This window comes from Otolemur garnettii, unplaced genomic scaffold (assembly GCF_000181295.1).
Source record: "Otolemur garnettii isolate 467f Iridium unplaced genomic scaffold, OtoGar3 scaffold00015, whole genome shotgun sequence".
In the NCBI taxonomy this organism is placed as follows: domain Eukaryota; kingdom Metazoa; phylum Chordata; class Mammalia; order Primates; family Galagidae; genus Otolemur; species Otolemur garnettii.
The window spans coordinates 24,974,560-24,993,806 of record NW_003852410.1 but is presented as its reverse complement, the minus strand read 5'-3'; the positions used below and the strand labels follow the sequence as shown (position 1 = coordinate 24,993,806).

Below are 19,247 nucleotides of genomic sequence, written 5' to 3'. Positions count from 1 at the left end.
AAGATTTCTTGACTCAAAAGGGATGTAATGTTCTTCCTAAAGATATTAAGTGACATCCTTTTAATATTTATCTCCTTATTATTTATTCAGATAAAATAGTTTCTGTAGTTATAAGTTATTAATTGTTAACTTTTTTTTTGACACAGAGTCTCACTATGTGCCCTCAGTAAAGTGCTATGGCATCACAGCTCACAGTAACCTCAAACTCTTAGGCTTAAGCGATTCTTTTGCCTCAGCCTCCCAAGTAGCTGAGACTATAGGGTTCTGCCACAATGCCCGGCTATTTTTTGGTGTTGTTGTTGTCGTTGTTGTTTAGCAGGCCTGGGCTGGGTTTGAACCCACCAGACCTGGTGCATGAGGCCAGCACCCTAACCACTGAACTATGGGCGCCGAGCCACATGTTAACATTTTGATAATACATATATGTATACATGTATATAATTTAATTAATATAATTCAAGAATAGACTAAACTAATAGAAGATTCTAACACCAACATGCATTTGGAATGCTTACGTATATTTGAAAATATTCAGATATTAATTAAATCAGAATGATATACCTTACAATGTTACAGATATTGCATTGATTGGCTGTGATGGTTATCTATGTGTTTATATGATCACTGAGAATGCACAAGTTTAGAGATTCTAGAAACAACTTTGAGTTGAAATCAAATGTGTATAGTAGACTATGAGTGAATAGTAAGGTCAAGGGCTAACTTTGATGCATGCTCGCCTTGCTTGTTGCTTGTCCCATTAGATTGTAGGTGTTATAAAGGCAGGGTTTCTGCTTTTGTTCACTGCTGTGTTCCCAGCACCTTGAAGGCACATTGTTTTAGCACATAGCAGCACAGGAAAGTGAGATAAATGAAGGAATGGGCTGACTGAAGGAATGAATGATGGAGCTTGGCCACGGGCATCCTTTGCTTTTCTCTCTGTGACTTGATTTTCTCCCTGGTTTATATGATTTGTGGGATTAGCATGTAGCAGGCCCAAGGGGTGAGTTCTGCTCACAACCAAAAGAGCACAGTGAGTTTTTCTAGAAGCTGCCCTTTCAATAGACCTGGCTAGCTTTGAGATTCATTTTTTTAGGGGATCTCTCTAAAGCAGGAGTAAGACAGAGAAGCATTTTCTAGGTCCCAAGGCTGCTATGTTTGGCTCATAAAAATCTCCTAATTTTGCTCTTGGGGTATCAAGAATCATTTGACATAGCAGGGAGAAAGACAAGGTGACATCACCAGGCAGGGCAGAACTGGGGCATCCACGCAGAGCCTCTTGTGTCTAATCCTTCTTTCCTAATAGTCTTCAAATATTGATACTACAGCTGCATTGTACAAATCTGTGTGTAAAGTCACGGTAGACTAGAGCTCTTTTTTAAATTCTTTCTATCTCTCTAGTAAGTTTACAGAAGAAAAATATCCAAAACAAAGCTCTGCCTTAACTAGATTACATGACAGCCTATTTGCTCAAAGTCAAGATACCCTCACATATATATGGTCTAACAAGGAATCTGGCAAGTCCTTGGGTATATGTATATTTTGTTCATTACTTGAAAATGACAGTGATTTGGTATCAAGGGTTCACTTTGGTTTTCTGGATTTTTCTATTCTTTTGGATAATTTGTGTGTGTAGGAGGGCAGGCTTCCTAACTTCTCTGAGCTTCTTTTTTCTTCTATGTAATGAAGAGACAGTGGGTACCTATTTCGTAACAGTACCATGGGGGATTCAAGGAGATTATAGTGGGTTTTTGGCTGTTAATACTATTTCCTGAGAGGTTACAATATGCCAGTCATTGAACTCAGCCCTTACTATAGATCATACCATTTTTCAACAGCAACCTCGTGGGATAGGTTCTTGTCTCCCTTTCAAATATGGATAAACTGAGGCTCAGTGAGGAGGAATTGCTTGCCCACAGTTGTGCAGTGGTGAGTGGAGAGGCTGGGATTTAAACTCAGGCCTGAAAAGTAATACTCAACTGTTCAGCCCAGCAAGTTGCAAATTGGTATTTAACCCTACTGGCTTTCCAACACATTCATCTTTAAAATGCACGGGGGCATCTTGTTCCATATGTCTATCCTAGGCAAATAGAAGACCAATGGTCAGCAGAAGGTTTTCCATCTGAGAAACATGGAAGAGAATATCCCTTCACTACTTTAGACGCAACCCAAACTACGGAATAGAATCCAGTTTCTCAAGACCTTTTCACCTTCCTTCACACAGCCATATTGATGATAAAAAAATTCCTCTGAGATATTTAGATGATCTGTCTAACATCAATACTTTGGCTATTTCCACTGTCTTTTTAAAAATTTAATTAAAAAATTCAAAATCTTTGACTTCAAAAAGAAAAAATAAAACCCAGGCCTGCCTCTTAGCCACATGGCACCAGCTAGTTCTGTGCCTGGCACCTAGTAGATTTCAATAAATGGGAGAGATAACTTTTATTGATAATGATTACCACACAGAGAATAATTACTACTGTCAGTCACTCTGCTGGGATAGTGTAAGTGACTCCAGGGCAGGGGACACCTCTGGCTCATCTTTGTAGGCTCATGCATGTGGCACCTAACAGTGCTGACGCATATAGATGGAACTGCACTTGCTGAACGTGGGCAGTGGGGCGGACACCAGGCTGGTGTGAGTGATGGCACATTTGGCACCATTCAGACAAGCACAGCGTTTGAACCCACAAAATAACTGAATATATGGAGAGAAAATGTGCCCTTTTAGATAGCTATGCTGACTATACAATGCTAATTAAATTACCTTCTTATTAATTTTTTTCTTTCTTTTTAAGAGACATGGTCAGTCTTGCTATGTTGTCCAGGCTGGCCTTGAATCACTGGCCTCAAGAAACCTCCAAAGTGCTGGAATTATAGGTGTGTGCTACCATGACTGGCCTCAACTACTTTCTTTTAGTGGTCTGATTTTTTTTTATTTTGAAAGGTAGGGTACCATAGGCATTGGGTTTGGCTTCTGGCTCAGCTATTGATTATCAATACAACTTTGACAAAGCCACTTAATCTCTCAGAATTTTAATATTTCCATCACGAAAATGGGACTGCCATTAGTTTTTGGTAGGACATTAACTGAGATGATGACTATGAAATACTTAGCACCTGTCCCACAGAAAGTGTTGGATCCATGTTAATGACTACCAACTTAGAGACAGTACATCTTTTTTCTCCATTTCCTCTTCCTCCCTCTCAAGAACAATAAAGCAATAGCGAACAGGATTACTATGTGACAGGCACTGTCTTAAGCATTTTATATACATTAATTAAATTTTCATAAGAAAATAGAAACTAAAGCACAAAGAGGTAAGTAATCTGCCCAAAGTCATACAGATGAGATAGGGACCCCGAGCTGCCGATTTTGTGGACTTGTCCATGGTGCCAAACAGTGTATGTGCTTTGATGATCTCAGTCAAGCATCTTTTGTCTTCTTATTAGTGAAGATTTGGAGTTTCTACACTGCATCCTATCCTTATAGGTAAATAATTATCTGGCATTCCTTCATCTGTTTTCTCTGATCACTAAATAACAAATATGATAGTTTTCTACACTTCGAAGGAAAATATATATTAAATTAGACTTCTACTGAACAGTGATGTAAAACCAGCCCAGGTCTTAGATGACACCAGATGTGAGTGACAGGTCACCTCAGGTAAGGCATCACATAGTGGAAGCAGAAAGGAAATGACCTCCAGGCACTTGTTCCTTAAACAGGCTATTAATAAAAAGTGCACTCTTGTTTCATATCTACTAAAGATGGGACAAATCATGAAATCAGAACTTTCATAGATTTTTCATTGGTAAATAGAGTATCAACATCCAAATGACAAATTCTAGCTGCCACTTGATTATCCCATTCTGGGACTATTAACTTCAGAAATTTCACCTACTCAGAGTTAGTTGTGATTCCTCAAATCTCTGCCTCCAGCTCTGTCACTATGGTTCTCTGGACTAGTTGGATGAAAGAATTGTTGACTTGTTGGGATGGAAAGGGTCTTGAATACCAGTTCTCCAGACTTGATGAAGTTGAAAAACTTGGTGGCTTATATTAATATTAGACAAGTTGGCAAATTCATGATGAAGTCATGGGCAGAATTGGAGCTCCTTCTTGAAAGCTTGTTCTCTAGCACATGATTCCTTCCCACCATCTACCCTACTGTCTGTTGTTCTACTAGCCTACCTACCTTCACCCTCCAGCTCACAAGTAAAAACAAACTGCTCTTAAATAAACACTGAAGCTTTTAGAACCTGGTCTGAGAGGCAGGACAGTGTCTGAGTATCCCATCCTGTGATTATAATTTTACTTCCCTCCACCCAACATATCTTCTGGGAGCCTAGCAAAATCAAATTTCTGGGTTAGTGTTGGCTTTTACCACTTAAGATTTTAATTAACTCTGAAAGAAATGAAGCCTTTCTCAGGAAGGAGAAACAAGGGAAAGGGTATCCAAGTTTCTACTACAGAAGTTCTCTGTATCTGTGTCTCCTGGACTGTGAACTTGAGCAGGGAGTGTTGAGAACGTAGATAGGAAAGGAACTGCTTCCCTGGAGGCCTCATTTCCTTTTCCTTGCAGTAGCCTTTGAAGTTCTCAAAAGCTGTAGTAGCTCCTGGACAATTTGTCACTCTCTGCCTTGGCACTTGGATTGATCCGAGAAGCTTTTCTTCATGGCTCTCTAACTTCAAAGGTCATGTCTGCATTATTCCCAACCCAATACTCATGTCTGGCAAACAGTATGTGCCCAGTAGATCCGTGGTCCCAGATTTTTTCTGATCATTTAAGATGCTTGAGGCTTCAAGATGGGAATCCAATCATACTCCCCTTGGCTTAAACTCTTCCAAGGACTTCTCCAGGATCTCAGAATGAAGCTCAACTCTATGTGTCCTGTAAGGCCCTGAGTTGTCTGGCCCTGTCCTACTCTTTCATTCTTCTGGTAAATGCTCCCCTCACTGACTAATCTCCAGTCAAGTTATTCTCCATGCTAGCCCAGAAAACACATCTGGCCCCCTGCCTACTTCAAAGGCTTTGCACTGGCTGTTCCCTATGCCTGGAATGCTCTTTTCCAGGCTCTTCTACTGGCAGGTTCTTCTTCATCCTTCAAGGATCAGCTCAAGCACTTTCTACCCAGAGGAGCCTTTCTTGGCCGCTAGGGCAGCCTCTACCCCACATCATTTTACCACAGCAGCCTGCTTGTTTCTTTAGGAATGCAAATTACAGTCTGTTATTAACTGATATACTTATTCATTTGTTTACTGCTTATATCCCTTAATAGAAGGTTCATTCCACAAGGCCAGGGCTTGATCCATGACCTTCATAGCTGTAGCCCCAGCACTAGCTGGATATGAGGAAAGCATTACATGTATACTTGACAGATCATAAGTGCCAACCCTTGCATTTCACTCAATCTCATCTAAATGTCAGAGGAGCCAGTCCAGGAAAGATACTCTGTTTCCATTTAAACCATTCCAAGGCTTAGTACACAGAAAACATTTTTGGTTAAATTGGAAAAGGAGGTACCATTAAGAAGATGATACATGAGGCAAACAATCAGAGGGAACAACATTTTTTTCTGACTTTGTGACTGATTTAATGTGGGAACAATTTAATAGAACTCTCTTGCTATGAATAACTTGGGCATAATAAGTCTGGCCCATTCTGCATTGCACCATTAAGACAAATAATACATTTCACAGAAGAAAGATGTTTTAGAGATTCATTATTTTGTTTTTTGTCTTTTGTTTTAATATGGTCTCACTGGATGAAGTGTCATTGAAAAACACTAGGCCTACGGCAAGATTTTCCATTTAGGGCATTTTAATTTCTTATTCCCTTAGAATATATGAGGTTCCCAAATTTGAATGTGTTTTCTACTTCCAGGCCAATAATGAAACCCTGTAGTTTTTTAGGGAGTAATGAACTTGTTAAATAATCAAATGCCAAGTGGCATCTTTGGTTTCAATTCAGAAGCACATAATTTCACATAATTTCAGATAGCAACCCAGACAAGGCTGGGTTGCTAATTCAAACTTACTTTCTTTTTAGCAAACTTATTTAAATGTTCTAATATTTAATCCTCTGGGCATTCTTTTTTTAGAGGGTAATGTAACTTAAATTGTAGAAGACTGCTAAGAAAGATAGTAATTTTAAAGTATATCTACTAGTCAGGGAGTATGTCAGGTCTCTAAATCAATTTTTCCAAATCAACTTGCACACCAGCCTTCTAATCTCTACTGTTTCCATACACTAGCACAAGTTACTGTCTGATTACTTTTTGTCATATCTAGATACATCTGTGCTATTATTTACTTAATATATTTGATTTAAATTAATTCACTTTTTAAATGTTAATATATTTCTTTAAGAAAGAAAACTTATGTCACTGTTGTGAAAGACAGAGCAGTGCCACCAGCCATGAAGGGCAGGTGACTGCCGTGAGGTCTAAGTGACATTATGAAATCCTAAATGGAGGTGATTTCCTGCAGGAGGCTTTGAGCTAAAGGCCTGTGGAGGTGTTAAAGGCCTACAAGTACCAAATTAAAATGTTCTCCTTGATCTGGTAAGAAGTGCTCAAAACCAAACTCACTGTTAAATTGGAACTAACTGATTAGCACTCACATGCACAGATGGATGTAAATTTCACCAGAAATCAAGCAAGTGGGGGTGGTGGTGGATGAAATCACACCTAATGAGTACAATGTACATAATCTGGGTGATGGGCATACTTGTAACTTAAACTGTACAAAAGAAATTTATGTAACTAAAATATTTATATCTCTGTAATATTCTGAAATTAAAAAATTGATGGAAAAGGGGTTATCTTCCCTTTCACATGATTTGATGTCACTTAATGCCATATCTTGGTAGTTCTTAACATAATTTCTGTTATCAGCACAAGTAAGGGTACCACTCTTTGAAAAATACTGCCTTAAGGCAAGTACTGCCCTCTGCTCTATTTCAAAAAAGGTGAGCAGGTATCCTTGGGTTCTTGAATTTCCCTTCTCCATCTCCATGTCTTCCTAAGAATGCTCACCTAACAACAGGGTTTCAATTGCTTCTGCCTCAGTACCCCAGTGTTTCCCATCAGAGGCAGAAACAATGTACCGCAAATAGAGATAAGATTTTTAAATAAATACTATATCTCATAGAAACTTTGATCCTATATTCTCCTGGGTTTCTATGTTAAAAACCACTCCTTTACTAGGTATATATCCAAAAAACCAAAAATCACTTTATAACAAAGATATTTGCACCAGATTGTTCATTACAGCTAAATTCATAATAGCCAAGTCATGGAAGAAGCCCAAGTGCCCATCGACCCATGAATGGATTAATAAATTGTGGTATATGTATGTCCTGGAATATTATGCAGCCTTAAAAAAGATGGAGACTTTACCTCTTTTATGTTTATATGGATGGAGCTGGAACATATCCTACTTAGTAAAGTATCTCAAGAATGGAGGGAAAAGTATCCAATGTACTCAGTACTATTATGAAACCAATTTATAACCACTCCCACTTTCATATGGAGAACAGATCACAACTATGGTCCACGATGATGGAGGGAGGGGGATGGGAAGGGAGGGAGAGGTCAGATCAAGGGAGGGTGAATGGTGGGATCACACCTATGGTGCATAATGCAAGGGTACATGTTGGATCTATTAGTATAGAGTATAAATGTCTTAACACAATCACTAAGTAAACAAGATGAGGTATATATTAACCAGTGTGATGCAAGCATTCCTAATTCTATATGAAATCAGCACATTGTACCCTATAAATACATTAATGTATACATGATCTATACATGTATTTCTGTTTTAAAATGTAATGTAATGTTTAAAATGTAATGTATACATGATCTATACATGTATTTATGTTTTTATGTAATGTAATGTATGTTTAAAATGTAATGTAATGTAAACATGATCTACACATGTATTTATGTTTAACATGTGTTTATGATTTAATTAAATAAAGTTTAAAAAAACCTAAAAGAGAAGGACAATGGAGTTGAAAAGATAGTTTGTTTGTAAATAATCCACCTAGAGCAAACAGATTGATAAAATGAAAGATGAATTGGGGCCACAATTTAGCTGCGAGCATAAGGCTGCCTCCACTATCACACATACCAATTTTTCTAACCACAAAATATATTTAACTCATGAACATGGTATTCTTAAATTATGTAAGAGCAGGACCCTGTTTGTAAGGGAAGAGATGGCATTGATGAGGGGAGATGAGGGGTTCAATGTCTAATTCTACATATTAGCCTTCTAAAAAACACACTCTGGGATGAACTGGGATATAAAATATACTCCTAGATTTGTGACTCTACCTGAAAAATAGAAAGGACAACAGCCAAATTCCCTGTAGACATGTGACATGGCAAGATATTATGTTGCTGGTTGCTAGGTGTAATACTTGGTTGGAGCAATGGCAGGATTTGTGAGTAATAAATAAAACAAGCTTGCATGGAATTTTGGTTTTAGAATATATGAATAAAGCATAGGTATCAGCTGGCTGTAAGAATAGTCAAAGACAAGATTCAGAAGATGACTAGGGCAGGCAAAGGGCTAAACTTGACAGATGATGGACTGAAGTTATTAGGACAAATTAAAGATAACCCCTAAAAGGATACTTCTCAGGATAATCAAAAGCAAGTAGCAGAGATGACAGCTGGAGATTAGCAATGGGATAAATTGTAAGTAGAATAGAGGGTGGGTAGGGGCAAAGAAAAGGGGGAAGAAGTAAAGGCTTCCAAAGAAATGATGGAAAGCATTCCGAATATTTCCACCTGCGAGAGGCAGGAAGAAAATGGATCTGCACAAACAGGCTCATTCATCCTGCCAGATGAAACTGGAGGCAGAGGAAAACTACCAGGTCTGAACTACGACAAAGGAAAAGGCAAAGATGAATGTTGGGAAAAGAACTGTGGGTTTAGAAGGAAGATTAGTGTAGGGTGTAGGGAGAATCTATATTCAAGGATAGGAAGAAATCTAAGTACTATCAGATTTCAAACTCTAGGTATCCCCCTTGGCATGCCATGGAAATGGCAAACAGAGAGTACTCAGACCATTTCTTCTCCCATGGCAGACATGACAAGTCGATCTTGGCACTAGTTTCCTCTGACTGCAGATTTGGCCTCAGAACCCTTTTCAATACACTACTCCAGATAATCACTGCTGACAGATTTGACTTGACTATGGTCATGAAACATTCATTTTTTTTTTTTTTTTTTGAGACAGAATCTCAAGCTGTTGCCTGGGATAGAGTGCCATGGCATCATACCTCATAGTAGTCTCAAACTCCTGGGCTGAAGTGATCCTCTTGCCTCAGTGTTTCTATTTTTAGTAGAGATGGGGGTCTTGCTTTTTCTCAGGCTGGTCTTGAACCCATGAGCTCAAGATATTCACTCGTCTTGGCCTCCCAGAGTGCTAGGATTACAGGCGTGAGGCACCACGCCTGGTCAAAACCTGCATTCTTAAGGTGCTTTTTTTTTTTTTTTTAAAACCCTTTGTGAGACTTTGGTAATATTCCCTCATTGAGTAAAGAGGATCAAGAAAGTATATTTCTGGCTAGAAAAGTAAAATGTTTCAACATGAGATGTTTATGTATATAAACATCATAATCCACATGTATAACTATGAGTAAAATATGTGTATATATACATATATATGAAATGAGTATTTCATCCTATAATTATTTATAACCTGTAATTTTGTTTTAACCATTCATAAACGCATGAAAATCAACTCATCATTTTCTCTGGCAATGAAAACCATTACTTCAAATAAAATGACATAAAACACATTTTGAGTTAAAACAGCTCATATGAAACAACAGCCTGTTAGAATAACCAGAATGTTCTCCTTTCTCTATCTTATAACACTACATTGGGCCCAACATCTTAAAAGGTTGGCAGAAACACCAAATAGGTTTTTCTTCCCCCATACAGCACACATTTTAAAAAAGCACATATACATAGTGCAGCATAGCATAATACCGTTGAAAATGATGAGACCATTTGAGGAAAAATTAGGATTTCATCAATGGAACTAAAAAAGAAACTGCATGTATTGCCAATTTGAAACGAAGTTGTAAAAAAGGGAGAGCGGGTGGCATGTGGCAAGGTGCATTGGTTTCCATTTCCGCCGACACACACTCATTAATTTCACCCAGTTTCTGAGCATCTGTGGCTTTTGCCTATTCATGCAAAGAGCCACTTGAAGGCATACAATGCCCTCAGATTTTCTCTAGTCCAGGAAACTCAGTGCTTTCTTTGAACTATTTTGTTTGAATATCCCGGTAAGTTATTCATGTTCTGCCAAATAGCTCATAATGCTCTGGGTGAGGAAAGGCAGTGAGCTGCTATTTGAGGTGACCCTTTTGAAGACTCTTTTATGAATTAACACCAACACAAAAAGATGCTCATTAGTCCAGACTGCCTTGACTGAGATAGAAAAGGAAGAGAGAGAGGTAGTGGGTAAGGAGGACAGGGAGCTGTGATCTCTTAAGAATCTTTGAGGCCCGAGAGTTTATTGACATAACTGAATGAACCGCCATTGTTCCTGTGGACCATTGCAAGAGGATCCTAGCTGAGCTTCTACATCAACTCTGGCCCCCTTCACTGCAGCCAGAGTGATCTTTCAACACACATCTCTCTAATCCTGTCTTCTCATGGTTTTCTCTCTGTGGCCTGACAAGGACCTCGTGCTATGGCCTCCGCTGGCCTCTCTGAAAGTGTGTTGTTCTCCAAACTCTAGCCCCACTGGCCTTTGAATTCCTTCTTGTCACAGGACTATTGCCAACCAAGGACTTTTGCACAGGCTATTTACTCTGCCTCAAATGTTCTCCACCCCCACCTCCATTCCTTAATTTTCATAGTATTAGCTTGAATATCTCACCTGTCCTAAGGAAGGCCTATGCTGCATTTGTCCCCACAAACGGGTTCACTTCCTCACCCTCCATGCACGCTTTCTCTGCCACCATTTATAACTTTCCTATTATATATTTGCACCATTACTTTTCTGACGCCCCACCCCTACCAACCTGGGAGTTCTGCAGGGCTACACCAGTGACTATTTTCCTCTCTACTGTGGAACGATACCTTGTTTACATACACAATAGACAAAATTGTGTTAACCCAGTGAGTTAATGTGTCCTATTCAATGTAACATACTGTGTCCCTAATATGTTCATTACTATGGCATATAGAGGAAAATAAAAAAATTCTTATCCTGTAAACCAAATGCTATTTTAAAAATGTCACAAAGCAAATTTATAGCAAACTCCCCTGCACACAGCATATTGAAGAATGGCAGTTGTGACTAAACCCTCTAAGGTGAATACCAAAAACTGCCAGAAAAATGCCTGTTTCTATAAATTCCTTTAGCTCTCTTTTGAAGGAATTAAAATTCTTTTTAACTCCTTTTTTTTTTTTTTTTTGAGACAGAGCCTCAAGCTATCCCCCTGGGTAGAGTGCTATGGCATCACAGCTCACAGCAACCTCCAACTCCTGGGCTCAAATGAGTCTCCTGCCTCAGCCTCCCAAGTAGCTGGGACCACAGGCGCCTGCCACAACACCTGGCTATTTTTTCGTTGCAGCCATCATTTTTTGGCGGGCTCCGGCTGGATTCAAACCTGTCACCTTAGGTGTATGTAGCTGGCTCCTTAGCCACTTGAGCCACAGGTGCCGAGCCAGGAATTATAATTCTTGTTATGGCTGACCAAAGGAAAAAAAAAAAGCAGGTAAGTCATCCTCTTTGAAAAATAAAACAAGGTATGTATTTTCTAGAATCTTCTTTGGCTCTACTGGCCAAAATGGAGCCAATGGTGACAAGCCTCCATAAGATGAACCACAGAGAAACATAACTTACGTTGGTTTAGATGCCTCGGCCTGGTCAGTCTGCAGTTTCTCTCCTCCTTCCACCTCCATCGTACAGTACACGATGCGATTGGGAGCCAAGGATTTGAGGCCCTGGACTTCCATGATCACCACCTGAAAACAGAATCACATATGATGGAAGTTATCAGCAGGACCCACGAGCAGCAGTGCCAAGAGGAAAACATATAAATGACAAAAAGCTAGCATGCCACTGGGTACTGGATGGCTTCTGTCAGGTATCTAGCAACCATGCTGGGATCAGCCTAGCAGGAAGATGTAGTTCCTTATAGCATAGCTTATTGCCTCCCAGGTGGAAAGATAAGGGCCACTAATTCAGATGCTTGCAGAGGCCAGACAGGCAGTATAAATGGGCTACTCTTTTCATGTTAAATAAATGAGCTCATTTTGTCATTTCTACCAAGAAATAGACTCTTTCCTATTTTCTTTAAAAGTAGTCTAGCTTTTGATTCAGCACTCAGCAGAGGCTTGGGCTCATCAACTCACTTTTCTCTTTACAATAAGATAAGCAATAGTGTAAGTACTAAGATAAAGGGCAAGTATCATTCAGCATTAGAGTCAGAGAGGCAATAAGGAATAGTGGGGACTGTGGCAAACTAGACAGCACATGCTCCATCTAAAGGGAACAGGTATCAGTTGCAACAGATGCAAGTTGCCTTGTTTTTCCTTAGAGTTATCATATATTCCATTTCTTTTCCTACCAGAAAATGGAAATCTGAATCAGAATCACAGCCAGAAATCTGATTTTAAAAGATTGACAACAATCCAATCTTTTAAAGGGAGAAATAAAATATGTAAATTCTGTGCAGGCCAACATTGTTGAGTCAAAACAAAAATATGTCTGCAGCTGCATAGTCTTTGGTCTACACAGAGGAAAAGTTCTGGGGTTATGATGGACCAAGATCTATCATTTATAATTTCTGTCACTTCTCACCACTGCTCACAATCTATTCAATCACCTGCTACACTAATAATTAGCAGTATGTCTTGTCATGAGAGAGAAAGAGTGAGAGAAAAGAAAAAGGAGAAAGGAGAGGTATGAAGATGGAGAAAAAAAGAAATAAATTAAAAAATTGGAAACAAATGGCCTGTATCAGAGATCTACAGTGAGTAATGAAAAAAATCACTCACTTGTACTCTAAAAGAGATAATAGCATTATATAAGGAGGAGAATATGGGCGTGCAAAAAAAAAAAGTATCCTTTATAAATGGACTTAATTCAAGGAAATACCATAGGGCTAGTACTGAGCCAGGATTCCACAAGTCACATTTTGGCTGCTTAATAGCCTCCCAGTTCTCAAACTTTAATGTGAACCAGGATCAGCTCCAGAGCTTGTTAAGCCAGAGCTTTCTGGATTCCACCCCCAGAGTTTCCAGATAGTATGTCTGGGCTGGAGCCCAGAACTTTCCATTGCTAACCATTTCCCTGCTGCTGCTGCTGTTGCTGACCCAGAAGCTATACTTTGAGAACCACTGTACTGCTCATGTGATGTTGTTGGGTAAATGTCTTGATGTTAAAGTCCTTTTATTTTTCTTTGGAATCTCCAGGGCCTCAGTTTTCTTATCTGTAAAGTGGATAATACGTATGTATCCTGCGGCTGTCGTGTGAAGATCAAAGAGATGATGGACACAACTGAACATCTTTACCCTGGGGGGAGCCATACAGATGGAAGGAATGGAAAGCATGGTGGAAAGAGCAAAGCTTTGGAACTTAGAATGTCTGATTAGGCACCTTCCTGAGCTGTGTAATCATTCCCAAGTTTCTTAACCTTTCTGAGGCTGCTTTTCACTATCTTCAAGTACGTCAAAAGGCTGTTGTGAGGATTCACTGGGTTAGGATGAGAAGGCATGCAGCCTGCAGTAGCATTCTACAAACACCTGCTGCTTTTCATCAGCAGCCCTCTCCCTGCCCAAGGTCATGCCGGTGGATACCCTGCACCTCTGTTCCCTTGTTGCAAAGTTAACTATTTTCTGATGCCCCTTCCAGCCATGCAATTCTATACTTAAACTATTTCTTGCACCAACTTGCAAGTTCAAATCCTAATTTGCCCTGATGAGGTGACAACCATTTCTCCTTCTCTTCTTGCCTCCCCCTACCCTGCCCCCCAAACACATCCACAAATAGAGGTGCAATGGTTTTTGCTGGCAGTTTTGCTATAAGGTGCAATTTAGTGTTCTAATTAACAAGGATCTGGGAATCCTACACTTGTATTTCCAAGTTAAAGCCTTTTGAATCACGTACATGGGAGTGTGGTTAGGAACTTACCCACATCTGTATTTCAGATCATCAATTATAATATTGAGTACTAATAAACAATTACAAAATTACAGATTTAAAAGCTTCATGAATATCAATAAACCCTTTTTCCTCCCCTTCTGTAGGAAAACAAGAGGCAGTAGGGAATAAATTGCCACCTCTAATTGGCAATCATCAAATTCAAAGACACCTAAGAAAATGTGTTCAGTACCTCAGGTGGCAGTATTTTTTTTTAAAAAAAGTTTCTGTGAAATTACACTGATGAGTTTTCACACCCCAAATGCTCTCTGTTTTACTGAATACCACCTCTTCCAACTGCACAGTGTGTGTTGAAAATACTGTAATGTGAGTATCTTGATCCAAACCAAGCACAGAGAAACAAATTACCTGAAGTTAATTCACAGCAAGCCCTAATGATGGTCTAGAAAATGAATGTGGTGTTTATACACTCTAATTAAATGTACAGAAATTTGATCTCTTGGTCTCCTGCAATCTAGGGTCATCATAAAATCCTTGTGGGGTTTTGAGCTGTGGTGAGTCATTGCAAGTGGTTCTCAAACTTTGGAGTGCATAAGAAGTACTTAAGGAACTTGTTAAAAGTACACATTCCAGGGCTGAAAAAGAAAGCCTATACTTCCTTTTTATTTCTGACGATTTATTGAGGTACATTCATTTTACATATCATATAATTAACCCATTCAAGGTATAAATTCGGTGAGTTAATTTACCAAGCTGTGTTACCATCATCATCATAACTTAGTTTTAGAAAGTGTTTGTCTTCCCCAATAAAATCCCTGTGTCCATTCCTAACCCTTTGTCCCAAACCACAGTAATCTGTAGATTTGCCTTAGGATATTTCATATCAAAGGAACCAAACAATTTGTAGTTTTTTGGGTCTGCTTTCTTTCACTAAGAGTGTGTGTGTGTGTGTGTGTATATATATATATATATAGAGAGAGAGAGAGAGAGAGTTTCATTTAGTCACCCTTGGTAGAGTGCAGTGGTGTCATAGTTCACAGCAACCTCAACTCTTGGGCTTAAGTGATCCTCTTGCCTCAGCCTCCCAAATAGCTGGGACTATAGGTACCTGCCACAATGCCTGGCTATTTTTAGAGACAGGGGTCTCACTCTGGCTCGGGCTGGTTTTGAACTCGTGAGCCCAGGCAATCCACCTGCCCTGGCCTCCCAGAGTGCTAGGATTACAGGTGTGAGCCCCTGTGCCCGGCCCTGAGCACGTTGTTAAGGTTCACCTGCATCACATCACGTGCCAGTAGGTTGTTCCTTTTAGCTGTTGAACTGTATTCCATTATACGGATAGACCACATTTTATCTATCCATTCAGTTGGATACTCCACTGGACATTTAGGTTGTTTCCATTGTTGGCCATCATGAATAATGCTGCAATCAGTATTTGCAATCAAATCTTTGTGAGTTGATTGTGTTTTCACTTCTATTGAGTAAATATCTAAGAGTAGAATTGCTGGATCATACAGCAGGTTTATGTTTAACTCTTTGAGAAAATGCTAACCTATTTTCCAAAGTGGCCGCATGATTTTATATTTCTATACCCCAGAGCAGTGGTTTCTCAACCTTCCTCGTGCCGTGGCCCTTTAATACAGTTCCTGTGGGTCGCCACCCACAGGTTGAGAACAGCTGCCCTAGAGACTCTGGTTCCATAGGTCTGGATGGTACCCAGGAATTTGCATAATTAAGAATTCTGCCCTAATCCTGGCCTGAATGGGTGCTACCTTTGGTTGCTGAAATAAACTAATAAAAGTCTGTACCACAATAAGCTACTGTCTACCACATAGCCAACAGGAAAGATAATGGACAAGAAAATAGACAATGCACCATGAAACGATGCTAGATATAGGTGGCCTCTCCCTCACCTGTAACACAGCTTGCCAAGTTTTAAACTTTCTAAACTGCACCATAAGGCCTTTACAAAATCCTTCAGCACTGTTTTAGGACAGGAAAAGTAATGCAAGATTATATTTAGTAGATGGTTCTTAAGATTGTATTTCCCTAAGAAAAATGTGGGCTTCTGGAGATGAGGACTCATTTGCTGATTAGCTGACCTATGCTTGGCATGCAGCTATTTTAATAACTGCTTCTGGGGTGCAGGGGGGAAAACAAGCTGATTGTGATGCATCTAATCACCCATGTCCTGCTTGCAGTGCCAAGAAACTTTCAAGGGCTTAGGGCTTTTTACCTCCAAGGAGAAAGACAGCACGACGTCTGACTTGGAGAGCTGGTTCTCACTCTCCTCGCCCATGTCGATGATGGAGGCGTTGTGGCTGCGTTTGAGTTTCTGGAGCTTGAATTCCCCACCTTTCGATACTGGCATGCTCTCCAAGTTGGCCATGAGCAAGTTGACAGAGGACTTCAGCTCCTCAATGTATGTGTTTTCCATTTCTTTGGATACAAACTTGGGAAATTTGCGTTCCTTGTGAAGAAAAAGGAAAGTATGAGCAAAGGAGTAAACAGAGACCTAATTTGCACAGAAGGGTTTTGTCTCACAGCCCAGAGTTAGCATCATATACACTACTAGTCAAATTCACCTAGATTTCATGGCCTTGCACGAGAAAAATATTCAGCCTAGTGGAGTAGGCAGCTGCCTGCCTTTTGGTTATTTAAAAATTCTAACAGGTAAGAAACACATACATAAACATATAGCAAGAAACAGTCAAATACTCTATTATAGTTCTGTCTTGTCCTCCATTTTCTACAGCAAATTTGATTGGGGGGAAGAAAAATAGGGTGATTTTTTTAAAGTCTGGTTTCAGTGCAGTTTTTCTTCTTAGCAAAATACAGTCAGTTGTTTTTAAGTTATGGAAACAGAAAGACACCCTATTTTTGGATATCGATAGAGATTTTTCTCACATGAATAATTCAGAGGGAGCTCATTTGAGACGTTTCAAAGATAGTCTGTGGCTATTTCCAAGAAGAATAGTTATAGTTTGCAAGAAAAAATAAAAAAAAATTAATGAAGTGATAAAAAATGTGACTACAATCCTTTGAAAAGAAGATAGAACAATTTAGTACCAGAACTGACCTGTGCTTTTTTCCTCCTTGCTCAGGAATTAGGTTGTAATGGCAACACACTCTAGCCATGCTATTGTGGCTTTCTGCCTTCAAGTTGTCCAGGAACCTTGAGTATGCTTTGGTTTAATCACCTTCTCAAGGAATCATTTCCCACATAGAGCATGAATTTGCCCTCCCCAGCCTTGCTCTGGAACTTATGGGTATGAAGCAAGCCAATTCAGTTTGACTTTTTTTTTAAAATGACACCCCTCCACCCATGGCCCCCAGGCAAACTCAAACTGGCTTAAACAACAACAAAAATTTGATTAGTTAGGAAATATCCTAAAGTATATCCAATTGGAAATAAAGCTGGAATCATGGCTTGGATCATGTCATCACAACTGAATTTTTCCTCAACATCCTGGGTTTGGTTCTTCTGGGGTGGCTCCATGCTCAACCTATCTCCTTTAATGTCCCAGAAACGTTGCTATGGGCCTGGCCCTCACAATGTCACGTCATGCTATCTAGAGGAAGAGTGATTGTTTTCTCTTGTAATGTCCATGGAAGATGCAAAGTTTTCATTCCAGAATTCTCACCCCAAGTCTAACTTATATACATAATTTGAATCGATTTTTATAGCCAACACTATGCTGCACTGATTTGGTTGGGCATGAGTTGTGTCCTCCATCCCTGTGGCTGGGGGTTAGAAGTCCACCTAGATCACAAGGAACATGAATTGGTTTGACAGTCCTATGTGACAAAAATTCAGATGGCTAGCACATGCGCACCTGTCTCAAAGTCAACCAACTAATTCTGTTAAATGGCCAGCCATTATTCAGATTTACTCTCTCAAGCAATTGAAGTGAGATGCATTAACATTACAATTACCTGGTGAGGTTGAAATAGTAAGATGATATAGACTCAGAGTTGACTGCCATTTTGGACCAGGTCAAAACAGAATAAGGCACTTGCCAAAGAAGAGAGAAAGAGGCAGAGGCATAAAGGAGGAAAGAGGTACGGAGGTAGAGGAAAGAAAAGGAGAGAGAGAGAAGAGGCTTCCAGAGTTACAAACTCTTTGACTTTTACTGGTCTTCTAATTCCCACAGGCCTAGTTATTCCTCTTCTATTTTGGTTATGTAAGAAGCTCCTATTTTCCTTTCCATAATTCCCTTACCCACTAGTGAGTAGTAATTGGTGGTGGTTCTTCCTTGCCACTTTGAAACTTCAGTAAAATACATATAGTGGTTTCTCCCTATACAGCAGGGATGTCCAACCTTTTTCTTTTCTGGCACACATTAGAAGAATAAGAAGAGTTGTCTTGGGCCACACAGTAAATACCCAAATGCTTGCAAAAGCTTTTGAACAATAGAAAGGGTCCATGTGTACTTTTCACAGTATTTGATACCTCAGATAAGCAAAAAAGTCCTCAAAAAATCTGAATGCAGCCCACAGGTTGGACATCCCTGAATAGAGCCTGGTGGTATCTCTGTGCTGTGCCAGTCTTTTTCCATAACTGTTGTTCCCCTTTTCCCTCCCCTCTCTGGGTAACTCACAGCCTTCTCGTCACCTTCCATATTTCAGCTTCTAAACTTCACTTCCCAAGGTTTGGTCCTTTTATTGTACTCACTAGCTTAGCTTCTTGATAATGTCTATTGCAAGGGGCTGAATGTTTGTGTCCCCTCCAAATTCATATGCTGAAACCTAATCCTCAGTGTGACGGTGCACATTTGTCCTTGGGGAGGTGGTCGGATATGAGGGCAGAGCCCTCACGAGTAGAATAAATGACCTTATAAGAGAGGCCCTAGAGAGCTCATTTGCTCTTTCTACCACGTGAAGACATAGTGAAAGACGGCTGTCTGTGAACCAGGAAGTGGACCCTCATCAGATACTGAATCTGCTGGTTCCTTGACCTTGCACTTCCCAGCCTCCAGCACTGTGAGAAACAAATTTTTGTAGTTAATAAACCATCAGTGGTGTTCTATAATAGCACCCAAAGGGCCAAGACCACTTGTTATAACTGATGAATCCATTGTAAAATTTATTTGTTTAATGT

General features: G+C 39.7%; 1 protein-coding gene across 6 annotated transcripts in view; it reads right to left on the bottom strand.

Moving 5' to 3' along the window:
* CADPS (calcium dependent secretion activator) overlaps positions 1-19,247 on the bottom strand; it is a 484,159-nt gene that overhangs the window by 244,361 nt on the left and 220,551 nt on the right. For all 6 annotated transcript variants that reach the window (XM_003785525.1, XM_003785526.2, XM_003785527.2 and 3 more), the window contains 2 exons: positions 16,383-16,616; positions 11,888-12,009 (listed from right to left, as the gene is read on the bottom strand). In XM_003785525.1, coding sequence (XP_003785573.1) covers positions 11,888-12,009; positions 16,383-16,616 — 356 coding nt within the window. The remainder of the gene's footprint in view (positions 1-11,887; positions 12,010-16,382; positions 16,617-19,247) is intronic.